Source organism: Panthera pardus, unplaced genomic scaffold (assembly GCF_024362965.1).
Source record: "Panthera pardus isolate Hobbes unplaced genomic scaffold, ASM2436296v1 HiC_scaffold_2, whole genome shotgun sequence".
Taxonomy (NCBI): domain Eukaryota; kingdom Metazoa; phylum Chordata; class Mammalia; order Carnivora; family Felidae; genus Panthera; species Panthera pardus.
In genome coordinates this window covers 250510-263071 of record NW_026526765.1, presented here as the reverse complement: position 1 = coordinate 263071, position 12562 = coordinate 250510, and the positions used below count along the sequence as shown (strand labels likewise).

Below are 12562 nucleotides of genomic sequence, written 5' to 3'. Positions count from 1 at the left end.
ATAGGACTTTGGAGGACAAATACTTTAGTGAGTTCGTGAATTGATGCCAGCTGCGGGAGCGCTGGGTGACTTGTGAGCCACAGCGCCCCAGCCCCCCTCCCCCGCCGCAGGTGCTCGGGGCCCTGGCATCAGCCTGCACTTTCCGGCTCGGGCGCCAGGGAGCAGTAGGAGTCCTCCTTACATGCCCCCAGGAGCGAAAAGCCAAGGGAGGGTAAGATAAGGTTTCCCTCTACTTGGTTTCAGGGCTGGAAAAATGGGAAAGAGGAAGCTCAGTATGGGTTTCAATTATGACAAGCCAAAAAAACCCACAAAAAACAAAAAAAAGGTTAAAAACAGAAAGCTCTGGGATGGTAAATGAAGGTGCGAGTATTTCAGAGTGAGGGGCTGGCGGGGGAGGGGAGGGACAGGGAGAAAGCAGGTGTGGAGACTGGTGGCCTCTGCTTGTGGGCCCAGGTCGTCTCAGGCGGCACCCTCTGGGGTTTGGCACCTTGGAGAGTCAGCTTGCTTCCTCCCTCGCCTGCTTTTAGTCTTCTCCCTTGGGTAGGGCATGTTTAGGACACGGTGCATCTTTCAGAGGGCATATATGTTTATTTTTAAACGTTCCGTAACTGCCGTCTCAGCATGCTGGCATGGCCATTGCTCAGGGTGGCTCTGTTCCTGGAAGCCACCCCCTGGCCCTGCACCCGAGACCAGCAGCAGGGAGGTGGGGGCTCGTGACCTGCAGACCAAGGCAGACCATGCCACACGGGCAGAAGGGAGAGCCTTCTGAGCCCCCTCCCCGGAATGGGGGCCCTCCTTCCACTGCAGCTGCTGTCAGATTTTCTCACCATCTAAAGGTCAACTGGAATTAGTCAAAGGTTATTTGTGGACACTGAAGAGGGACGGACCCTCACACCCACAAGAGGAAGAGTCACAAAGAGAAGACCCCTGGGCACTACCTGCCATCCTGGCGCTGCGTGGGCAGGCAAGCAGGAATCCCCTAGACGGGCCACAGAGCCCTGGGACTCTTCTGGAGGGAACCCGGTTGTGGGGGAGATGCTTGGCCAAAGACTCTTCATCCGGACGTCAGCAGACGTGTAAGTAGGACCACAGGACTCAGGGCTAAGAAAGGGATCCTGGTGGAGGCAGTGTTCCCACCGGTGATGTGGCTTCCAGGACAGAGGCACACACACCGCACCAAAAGTGACCCACGGAGGGAGGCAAGCAAACGTGTCAGATGCTGCTGTCACAGAACTAAACCTCATCTGCCATCACAGACCTGAGAGCTGAGGGGTTTGGACCAGTCCCCTTCTGCACTCAGGCCCATCCCCATCAGGCAGTGGTTTAAGGGACCAATACCTTCCCTGGGGAGGCACCAGGACCTAGGAAGCCAGACACTCTTGGGCAAGGGAGGGGAGAAGACGTAGGCTGTGCACCTACCTCCTAAAAGGGCCCAATGGAGTTAAGGGGCAGGATCTGAGTGAGGCTGAGGCTTTCCCTGTTGGTGGGAGACAGGAGGGGGGACAGGGGTTCCTGGAGGAGGAGATGAGGTCTGGCCAGTACGTACAGCGTCACAGGCAGGATGCAAAACACACAGTGACAGCATGCTGGCGAGGAGGGTGCTGAGAAAGCCTCCCTCCTGGGGTGAGTGCCCTGTGGCCCTGGCAGAGGGGTCTTTGCAGCTGGAAAGCTATACTACTTTGATGTAACTCAACCTGAGAGCCCAGCCCTCCTCCAAGCGATTGGGTCTAAGCCCTGGTGGGTCTTAGTCGCTGCAGCCCTGCAGCGGGGAGCTGCTGGCTTGGCTGAGCCCCACTCTAGGGACAGCCACTGAGGGATAAAGAAGTGGGTTGGGGACTCAGAGGTCTGACATATTGCATCTGTAGCAGGTACAGTCAGATCTCAGACACCCTGCCTCCCCACCCCCCTCCCTTGGTCTTACTCATACTGTGTGGAAAACACAATTCACAGATGCACATTTTGAATCACTCTCAGGACGCTGACCCACAAAACACAGGCCTAGTCTGTTCCACAAAGTTTAGGTGTGAATCGCCTAGAAAACTCGATGTGGAGTGTTTTCTAGCACTGAAAAGCCGAGAAAACTTGGCTGGGCAGAAGCGGCAGCCGTGTCCCCACTGCCTGGGCACTGGTGCCTCCTGCATCGGTCCCCACACTAAGCCCTGTGCGTGGACGGAGGGACCGCACAGAGGAAAGAAGGCTGCGGCCCCCCACCTCCCACCCCATGATGACCAGCGCTCAGGGCACCTGCTTCGAGGCTGTAACTGGGGGGCTGGGGACACAGTGGTGCAGGCGCTTTGTGGTACCACCACTCGCAAACATTAGTGTGAAAGTACTTCCTCTGCACGTTCTTTCCTACATAACGCACTAGCTTTAAAAGCACCAAACTTCTCAAGTTACTGCTCGCTGGAAATGAAGAAAGAATAGAAGATTCTAAGTGCCAAGGCTCTTGTTTTGACCGCCAGCAGCAGTGAGCGTGGCTGTGTTCTAAGGGACTTTCACTCACTTTGTGTCCACTGAGCCTGAGACGTCCACCCTGTGCTTCACTCTCAGAAACGCACTCTTCATTTTCATCTCCGCCATGGAAGGAAGGAGGACGGGCACCACGATGCAGAACAGTGACAGCCGAGGGGGCAGGACTGTCCCTGATGGAGTCTTCCTCTTCTGTCCAAACAGGAATTTTAGTTTTCCTTGAAACTGCATTGTCTGGTGTGTTAAAGACAGAAACGGAGGTGTGGTCACAGAGCACATTAGCAACACCATCAGAGAATGCAGAACTTACATTCTCAGGAATAGAAATGTGGAGAAAAATCTTATCCTGAGCCACTTATGAGACACAAACCAACAGTTCTTCCACACTTGGCCTCCTGGGGATGTGGACTATCCCCAGGCCTCCAGGACAAGTCACAGTTTCTCTGGAGTCTCCATAATCTCCTTTAACTGAAAAGCATGTTCTCGTGTGCACATTTATGTGTATGTGGGGGTGTGGGTGTGGGAGCTGAGCCTCACACTCTGGGCACTCGTGTGCATCAGCGTGAGATGTCACTGGCCCATCGCAGAGCCGTCAGCCACCCCTGGCAGGATTTGCTGGAGGAGGTAGTCTCTGAGGGCTGTTCCAGATTTGACTCTCCATTTCAGAATTGTCATTCCTTCACTCATGATGATAAAGCTTGGGGACAAGTTCATTTTATCCAGAGTATATAACGTGAGTTAAACAGCCAACAAGTAATTTCAGAGTTTGTGATAAAAGAAAAGAAAAGATCCTTTTACAGTGGAAAAGCTAATCTAAATTACTAAGTGACTTCAGGGCATTCCTGATGGAATGACCCCACAGGGCACGTGGGTGGCTCAGTCCATTGGCAGAGTGTCCAACTGTTGATTTAGGCTCAGGTCATGATCTCAGTTTGTGAGATCGAGCCCTGGGTCAGGCTCTGTGTAGAGTGTGGAGCCTGTTTGGGATTCTCTCTCTCTTTCCTTCTACCTCTGTCCCTCCCCTGATCATTCTCTCTCTCTTTCAAAGTAAATACACATTAAAACAACCCCACAATGTGTCCTTTTCTCCCCTGTCCTTCCACCCTCTCCTCATCCCTCCCCTCATCCACCCCCTCATCCATCCATCTATCCATCCATCCATCATCCATCTACCATCCATTCATCCATCCACCATCCATCCATCCATCATCCATCCATCCACCATCCATCCATCTGCCATCCATTCATCCATCCACCATCCATCCACCATCCATTCATCCATCCACCATCCATTCATCCATCCACCATCTATCCGTCCATCCATCATCCACCATCCATCCATCTACCATCCATCCATCTGCCATCCATTCATCCATCCACCATCCACCATCCATCCATCCATCCACCACCCATCCATCTACCATCCATTCATCCATCCACCATCCATCCATCCATCATCCATCCATCCACCATCCATCCATCCACCATCCATCCATCTGCCATCCATTCATCCATCCACCATCCATCCACCATCCATTCATCCATCCACCATCCATTCATCCATCCACCATCTATCCGTCCATCCATCATCCACCATCCATCCATCCATCCACCATCTATCCGTCCATCCATCATCCACCATCCATCCATCATCCATCCACCCATCATCCATCCATCCACCATCCATCCATCTACCATCCATCCATCTGCCATCCATCCATCCATCCACCATTCATCCATCTACCATCCATCCATCCATCCATCATCCACCATTCATCCATCCATCCATCCACCATCCATTTATCCATCCGTCCATCCACCATCCATCCATCCATCATCCACCATCCATCCATCTGCCATCCATCCATCCATCCACCATCCATCCATCCAACATCCATCCATCTACCATCCATCCATCCATCCACCATCCATCCATCATCCACCATCCATCCATCTGCCATCCATCCATCCATCCACCATCCATCCATCCAACATCCATCCATCCAACATCCATCCATCCATCCATCCATCCACCATCCATCCACCATCCATCCATCCATCCATCCACCATCCATCCATCATCCACCATTCATCCATCCACCATTCATCCATCCATCCATCCATCCATCCATCATCCATCCATTTACCCATCTGTCCATCCACCATCCATCCATCCATCCACCATCCACCATCCATCCATCTGCCATCCATTCATCCATCCACCATCCATCCATCCACCATCCATCCATCTACCATCCATCCATCCATCCACCACCCATCCATCTACCATCCATCCATCCATCCATCATCCACCATCCATCCATCATCCACCATTCATCCATCCACCATCCATCCATCCATCCACCATCCATTCATCCATCCATCATCCACCATCCATTCATCCATCCATCCACCCCTCTATCCCTCCATCAATCCATTTTCACCATCCATTCCCCCATCTTCCTATCTTCCATCCATCTATGGATTCACTAAATGAACAAACATTTGCAAAGCACCCACTGCTTGTTAGTCATGTGCTTGGTGTGGAGGATCCAAGGCAGTTGTGTTCAACATCCAGCTCACCAGAGGGGGAAAAAAAAAAAGCCCTGATTTGTTATGTTTGCCAATTTCTTTGGTAGAAATATTCCCATCATGGCTGATTTCAAGCTACCAACTAAATATCAACTAGACCTCCAAGTTCCTGATGTTGTAACACTGGGTTCTCACGGGCAGCCTTAGCCAGTGGAAACAGAGTGGCTTCCAGAGAGTCACAAGGGAGTGCCGGGAAGAGCCCTAAGTCATGCCCGCTCCCCTGTTCTCAGTGCATTCCTTGTAAATGCCTGAGGCGTTTCCAGTGTGTGCAGAAATGAGTTTCACAAATTAATATAATGGAACTTTTTTCAGATAAATGTCTTTGGGTTGTTTCCTCTATTCAGTGCATCGTTTTACAGTTTCATTTTAACCTATATTTTATTTTATTAAAAAAAATTTTTTTTGATGTTTATTTATTTTTGAAGGAGAGAGAGACAGACCGTGAAGGAGGATGGGCAGAGACAGAGGGAGACACAGAATCTGAAGCAGGCTACAGGCTCTGAGCTGTCAGCACAGAGCCTGATGCAGGGCTTTAACCCATAAACCACGACATCATGACCTAAGCCGAAGTCAAAGGCTTAACTGACTGAGCCACCCAGGCGCCCTCTTTTTTAATCTATATTTTAATTTATGCATGATTGTCTAGTAAAATCCCTCCAGTTTTATGTCATCTGGAAATAAGAATTTCCAATTTACTAGGAATTGGTTATCCAATTTTAAAAAGTGAACATTCCTTATCAGCCAATAGATAGAACAAAATATTATCAAAATAAAAGACTTCATGCTTAACCAATCACCTAAATAAAAGATAAGCAATTATGTGTACGCCTGGTAGCAGCAGACTTGGGACCATGTTGCAAATAAAAAGCTGCTTCTCTTGTGAAGGTCCCGGTGGGGTGAAAAGGCCTGCAGAAATGTGCAGTCGTGTGGGATGCATCTGCCGTAGGGCTGGGCCTGTCCTGGGTCCTCAGAGCTGGTTCCAGAAACATTCCCACTGTCACCCACCAACAACCTTCTTCCCTATCCCCTTGGATCAGGAAAATAAGCCCAGGGAGCGTGAAGCCGCCATCGCAGTAGCGGATGACTGAGGCCAAAATATTGCCACAAATGACACGTGGCCACGTGGATGGAGTGATTCCCTCAGCTGTCATCCCTCTGGGTAAATGCACAGCCACCTGGCAGGTTGGGTTCCCAGAATGGGTGATGTGGGACCCTGGGAGGGCAGCATCTTGGGTGAGGCCTCCAATCTGGAGAGGGGTCAGCCAGGTGAGGCTCCCGGAGAAGCACATGTGAAGGCAGAGGGGGTCCTGAGTCTTGGGGAGAGTCCCCAAGACCACCCCAAGTTCAACTCACTCTCGCTGGTCAGGGCGGAGCAGAAAGTTGGGGAGGCTGGGCAAGAAGAGCTTCAGGAAGGACATTACTGGGGTGCTGACATCTGGGAAGGGGCCTGGGTGTACAAGGGAGGGACATTTTTATTTCCTCTGCTCTTCTGAAGTGATTAAATCTGTGTCATGTACAAGCAATGTTTTTATTTAAAAAAAAAAAAAATTGTTAATGCATAAAGACCAGCCAAGAGGAGAGGGTTAATGGAAAATACTGTCTCCCCCGCCCAGCCCAGCCTGTGGTGGGGCTATGCAGTCAGTGGGTCTCTGATCTCAGGAGTCTGCTCCTCAGCCCGGCACCCACAGACCGCTCAGATGTAGAACCGCTAGGGCGTTCACCTCCCGGGGGCCCCTCAGAAAGCAGCGAGGAACCTCGGGGGCTTGCGGTCTGCACGGTGGTGCACACGGCCAGTGTGAACACAAGGGAGAGGAGCCCACACGAGGTGGGACAAGCCAGCAGGCAGGACACCCAAGAGCTGCTGTTGACCGCCGACGGCCGGTGTGGGCTCCCGCTGGTCTGTGGGTGCCTCTCTAGGGCTCCCCCTTTTCAGAGCCATTTGGAACCCAATCCGGAGGAACGCCCACTGTCCTCTGCTCGCCTTGCCTCCAACACAGGCTGAGCCCCTCTGGAAACCCCCAGCCCAGCCCTGCGGAGCACTGGAGGCGCATCTCTTCTGGGGACCACGGCCCAGGTGGGGAGATAGAACCCTGAGGGGCCCACAGTCCAAGGGTGGAGGCTGGGGAGGAGGGCACGCCGTCATGCGGGTGGGGGCAGCTCCGCACACATCCGAGGGCCCTGCCCAGGGCGCTGATGGCCGAAGGACACGGGAGTGGGGGGAGCTGGAGGGGGAGGGGGTCCTGGGGTCAGAGGTCATGGTGTTGAACTGCTGCAGAGGGTGGGGACGATGGGACTGCTGGGAGCGCGAACCCCAGGAGGCTGCGTAGAGCCGGCTGGGAGGTGCAGCAGCGGGGGCGGGGGAGACGCTCTGTGGAGCACAGCTGCGGGGGTGCGGGGTGGGCACAGGTCTGGGTGGGCGAGGGTCCGCTGTGCCAGCCCCAAGGAGGACGTCCGCGGCCCCCCTCTCAGCCCTTGGCCGAGGAGCCCGAAGAGCAACGGAGACGGACACCCCAAGCCTCTGCTTGAAAGAGAAGAGGTGAAAACGGCAAGCCCGGGCCGAAGTGGGGGCTCGCGCCAGGTTGCGGGGTGTGCTGACGACACGCTGCTAAGGGGGTTTCGGGGAAGGCGCGACCAAGCCAGTAAAGCCCAGAGCGGAGTCTGGAGGCTTCCTCCCGGCCGCCCGTCCCGCCCCCCCCCCACCCCGCCCCCGGGCCCGCGTGCGCCCCGCCGCGCCCCGGTCCTCGTGCGCCGCTCGCCACCCCCCTCCCCCAGGGTCCGCATGCACCCCCCGCCGCCCCCACCCCCGGACCCGCGTGCCCGCCCGCCCCCTCCACGTCCTCCACCCCGCACGTGCGCCGCGGGGCGCCAGGGGGCGCGACTCACCAGGAAGCCCGAGGTGCTGTCCAGCAGGCAGCGCACGCGGCACACGAAGCAGCGCGTCAGGAAGGCCGAGAAGTCCGCCTCCTGCGCCCGGAGCAGCCGCCCCAGCACCGCGTCCTCTGCGCGGGCACCGGTGCGGGGGTGAGGGGTGGGGGTGAGGGCGCGGGGGTGCGGGGAGGAGGAGAGAGACCGAGAGACCGTAAACACAGACTGACAGCACTGCGGTGTGCACACGCGCTCCCCCCTGCGCACACACACGCGCACACACACACACACACACGCCTGCCCACCTTGCCGTGTGCGCGCGCACACACCCTGCTTCACACACAGCTCACTTTACACACACACAGCCTGCCTCCTACACCCACACCCCAGCTCACACATCTCGCCACACATACACTCACACACACACCTGCCCGCCACGCATCCCCACACGCCCACCCCGTCCACACAAATGCCCACCTCTACACACACCGCCCTACCCCCCACCCCCTTGCAAGCACACACAGGTGCACGGGTGCTCCCCTGAGCACCACTGGCATCCCGCTGTCTCCCCACCCTGGTCGTCACAGACACAGCCACTCTGACCGAGCTGGCCTTCCTTGTCCTTTGTCCCTAGAAACATCCCTTCAGTACGACTGCAGGGGTGACTGGGGGTCAGCTGTCGTGGGTCAGCTGTCGTGTGTTTTGAGCTTTATAAAATGATACTGTGTTGGCACCTGGGTTTTTTTGTTTTCGCTCAACTTTGTGGGGTAAATCTTGCTGTTGCCTGAGGTTGTGGTGGAAGCTTTTCTTGAGTCGTTTACAACTTCTGGGGGAGGGTGTGGAAGAGCGGCGACCCCCGTGGACGCCACCCCTTCCCCTGGCCTCCTGTCTGCTCCACGACCTCTAGGGGAGCTGGCCCGGTCGTGATGGGTCAGGGGCCACGGTCAGGAGGAAACACTTGCCCACAAGGGGCAGTGTCTCTGAACAGGATTTTTTACAGGTAAATCTGACTTGGGCCTAGGATTTCCAGAGGGGAGCTTGCCAGGTGACAGACAAGCACTGCCTCATTTCCTCAGGTGTGGAGGATGCAGGAGGGGTGGCCCTGGAGAGGGGAGGAGGCTGCAGTGGGGGGGGGGGGGCTGGAGAGGGGAGGAGGGTGCGGGAGGGGGTGCGGAGAGAGGAGGAGGGTGCTGGGTGGCCTGGAGAGGGGAGGAGGGTGCGGGAGGGGGGGCTGGAGAGGGGAGGAGGATTCGGAGTGGGGGGGGTCTCCCAAGGAAGGCGAAGCAGGACGAGAACGGATGGTGGTCAGTTCTCCGGAGGCGCCCACGCCTTTCCAGGAACGGCCCCAAGTCTCAGGCTCACTGGGGACCCGAAGACCCACCTGTGTCTGAGTGCAGGGGCTGCCCAAACACCGCCTGGGGAGGGTCCATGGCCCAGTGCAGCTGCCGGCAGAAGTCCTGGCGGTCATCCACGTGGATATAGTCATAGATGTTCTGGTGCATCACGTCCGTCTGCAATATTGCAACAACTGTCCCAACCTGCTTTATTCCAGTGATTAGCCACCGAAGAGCTGTCTCAGCCACAGCTGTGAAGAGAAGTCTCGCAGGAAAGGCAGGCCTTTGGCCGGAGGAGACTTCCTCCCTGGGAGGACATAGGTGTCCGGCCTGGAATGCCAGGCCCCCCACCCGCCCGCAGCCCCCCACTCATCCACCAGGCAGTGCCCTTGAGGGCAGAGCAGGAGGCTCAGAGATCAAACACCTGGGCCCAGGGTAGCCACTTTTCTCCAGGACTGGAGAACTCATCAAGCTGTGTGTCTGTCATGGGGACACTTTGTGTCATATCACAAAAGTTTATTAGGAAAGTCTCCTTAAGAAGTGGGGTGGGAACCGCCAGGTGAGACCAGAGCCGTAAGGTGAGACGGGAGCTGCCAGGTGAACTGGGAGCCATCAGAGCACACGAGAGCCCGGCCAGGCCTCCTGGCCAGGGACTTCCTTCACCCTGGCTCCTCTGTGCCTGGCCGCTGCTCCCATCCATGGTACCACGAGGACCTGCAGGTCCCTAGCCCTCTTTCTGCTCCTCTGTCCTCCCACCTACCTGAGCTCTGAACACAGAGGCTAGCCCTCGAAGGCACCGGGTCCACACTTGGAAGCTGCATTTCAGGGCACGGCGGCCACAACTGTGGGCTACGAAGACTGGCTTCCCAGGAACGTGACTATTCTGACCGTTAGCAGACATATTCAGAGTGTGTTGATAAATGATGAAGGCCACGCACATCTCCCCGCGACCTTCCCTTAACCTTCCCTCACTCATTATCCGCACGGAGAGCCTGGCCCAACAACACCTGAATAACCTGGCAGGTGCCCTTGGCCTCTTTGGAAACAGCCATTTCTAAGTTTGCATCATTTCTCAACAGGATCATTACGAGAGCTAGACGGAGGGAAAGTCCCTGAAGAATCAAGTCCAGAAATGAGGCTACGTTTTCAGAAAGTAACCAGTATACTCACCCAGATGGATGAGACCCGCTGTCTGTTCAAGGGGCCCTACTCTTGCCCATAGCTGCATGGCTGAGGCTCACTGGGATCCCTACAGGTCAAACAACCTCAGGAAAGCAGAAAAGGAACACGACCGTAACTCGAAGGCTGCACTGCAATTACCTGTGCACTCCTTAGTCCAAAGAGATGTCTTCAGAGAAACAAGTGCTCACAGGTCAGAATGCTTGTTGTCCCTGGTCGTGGTTGTCCACGTCAGAGGCTCTGGGTGTGAACGTCAGGCCAACAGGCAGAGACCAACTCCTGGTGGAGGTGAGGGCACCAGGCTTTCCCTCCAGCTCAAGACCTGATGGCTTCCACTCACCTGCCAGCTCCCACCTCATCCGGTGGCCCTGTGATCACGCGTGCCCTTCCCATAGGAAGCTTTCCTAATAAAGTGTGATTCAGTATAGCACTTGGCTGAAAAGTGCCCACATCATATGCATACAGTTGGATGCGTGAGTTCCCAGATCAGGAAACAGGACACAACAGCTTCCCAGAGCCCCTTCCCTCCACCCCCCTGGGGCGGTCATGGCACAGACTGCCCACTCCGTAGGCCGGTTATGTTCGTAAATGGAACGCTGTTCTTAGTGTCCGTCCTCTGGGGTTGAACATCACAGTCGTAACGTTCTCCCACGCCGCGTGTGTGGCGCCAGTTTCTCGCGTCCGCGGGGTGGGTATTTCCACCTGATTCCACACGCCGCTGCTGTGTCTGAGCGAGTCACGCCCAGGGGTGGGGTTCCTGGGTCAGGGGTGGCAGAGGGCCAGCATTAGTGGATGCCACCAAGCGCCCTTCCCGAGCGAGGGCGCAGATCCACACGCCACTGTGGCGGTGCGTGCCAGCGCAGTCGCTTGACATTGCGGCCGACGCGAGGTGTCCCCAGCCCTCTTCATCTGAGCCGCTGTGGCGGCTGCCACGGTTCCGCACCGTGGTCTTCACCCGTGCGTCGAGAACCGATGAAATTGTGCATCTTCTCACGTTTTTGGTCTTGAGGTGTGCGTGTGAGCACATGTACGCGTGCCATGTGGGAGTGTGCGTGGCGCCTGTTTGTGTCCTTCTCTCAAATTTCCATTGAGCTGTCTTGCTGATTTGTGGCTTCCTCATCTGCTCTGGACATGGGTCCTCTACTGCGTGGGCTGTGATGCCAGAGTCACTACTCCCTGGCCTGCCTTTCTGCTCTCTTAGTGGACCTCACACGGCCAGTTCATCTGTCTGTCTCCTCATGGGTGGGGTCTTGCTCTCATCATCCTCACCCATCTCCTAACTGGGTCCTGAAGCTTCTAGAAACTTCTGCCATTTATTTATTGTGCATGCTATGAGGTAAGAGCTAGGACCAAGCTCTCTTTAAGTTTTTTAAAATGCATTTATTCGAGAGAGAGAGAGAGAGCAAGCACAAGCAGAGGAGGGGCAGAGAGAGAGAGAGAGAACCCCAACCAGTCTCCATGCTGACAGCGCAGAGCCCAATGTGGGGCTCAAATTCATGAACCGTGAGATCATGACCTGAGCCAAAATCAAGAGTCAAATGCTTAACTGGCTGGACCCCCCAAACGCCCCCAGGATTCATTTCTTTCCCGTGTAAATCCAGTTTACCCAGCTCTGTTTGTTGGCAAGATGGCTATTTCCCCACCACGGGACAGCGCCCCCTTCATTGTAAATCCCACACCGGTGCACACGTGCCTGCTGTGAGCTTCCAGTTCTGTCTTGGGGTCTGTTCATCTAGCAACTGGGTCCTACAGGAAGTCTTGTGTCCGGTGTGTAAGTCCCAGTAATCACTACTCCTGCCCCCTGGCCCTGGAGACTCCCAACTTTCTGCATTCCCAAAAGCTCGTCTATCTCTACCTAGAAGAGCTGCTTAGTTTTTATGATAATGTCATTACCTCTGTAACATGATCTGACATCTTTATAATGATAATTGGAGTCCTCTGATTCACGGATATGGCACGTCGTTCTGTTTATCTGGTTCTTTAATTTCTATAAATAATGTTTTATATTTTCTGTGTGAGGTACTAAATACCACTTGGTTGACTCATTACTGGGAATTCTGTATTCTTCCCCCCTGCTGCAAATGGATGGCATCTTCCCCTCTACAGTCTGATGAATGGAAAAG

At 55.0% G+C, this 12562-nt stretch overlaps 1 protein-coding gene across 2 annotated transcripts in view; it reads right to left on the bottom strand.

Annotated features, from left to right (window-relative positions):
• The window catches only part of AHRR (aryl hydrocarbon receptor repressor), a 92596-nt gene that overhangs the window by 6405 nt on the left and 73629 nt on the right, over positions 1-12562 (bottom strand). For both annotated transcript variants that reach the window (XM_019438255.2, XM_019438254.2), the window contains exons 6-8: positions 9308-9437; positions 7945-8060; positions 2504-2703 (exon numbers count right to left, since the gene is read on the bottom strand). In XM_019438255.2, the coding sequence (XP_019293800.2) occupies positions 2504-2703; positions 7945-8060; positions 9308-9437 (446 nt within the window). The remainder of the gene's footprint in view (positions 1-2503; positions 2704-7944; positions 8061-9307; positions 9438-12562) is intronic.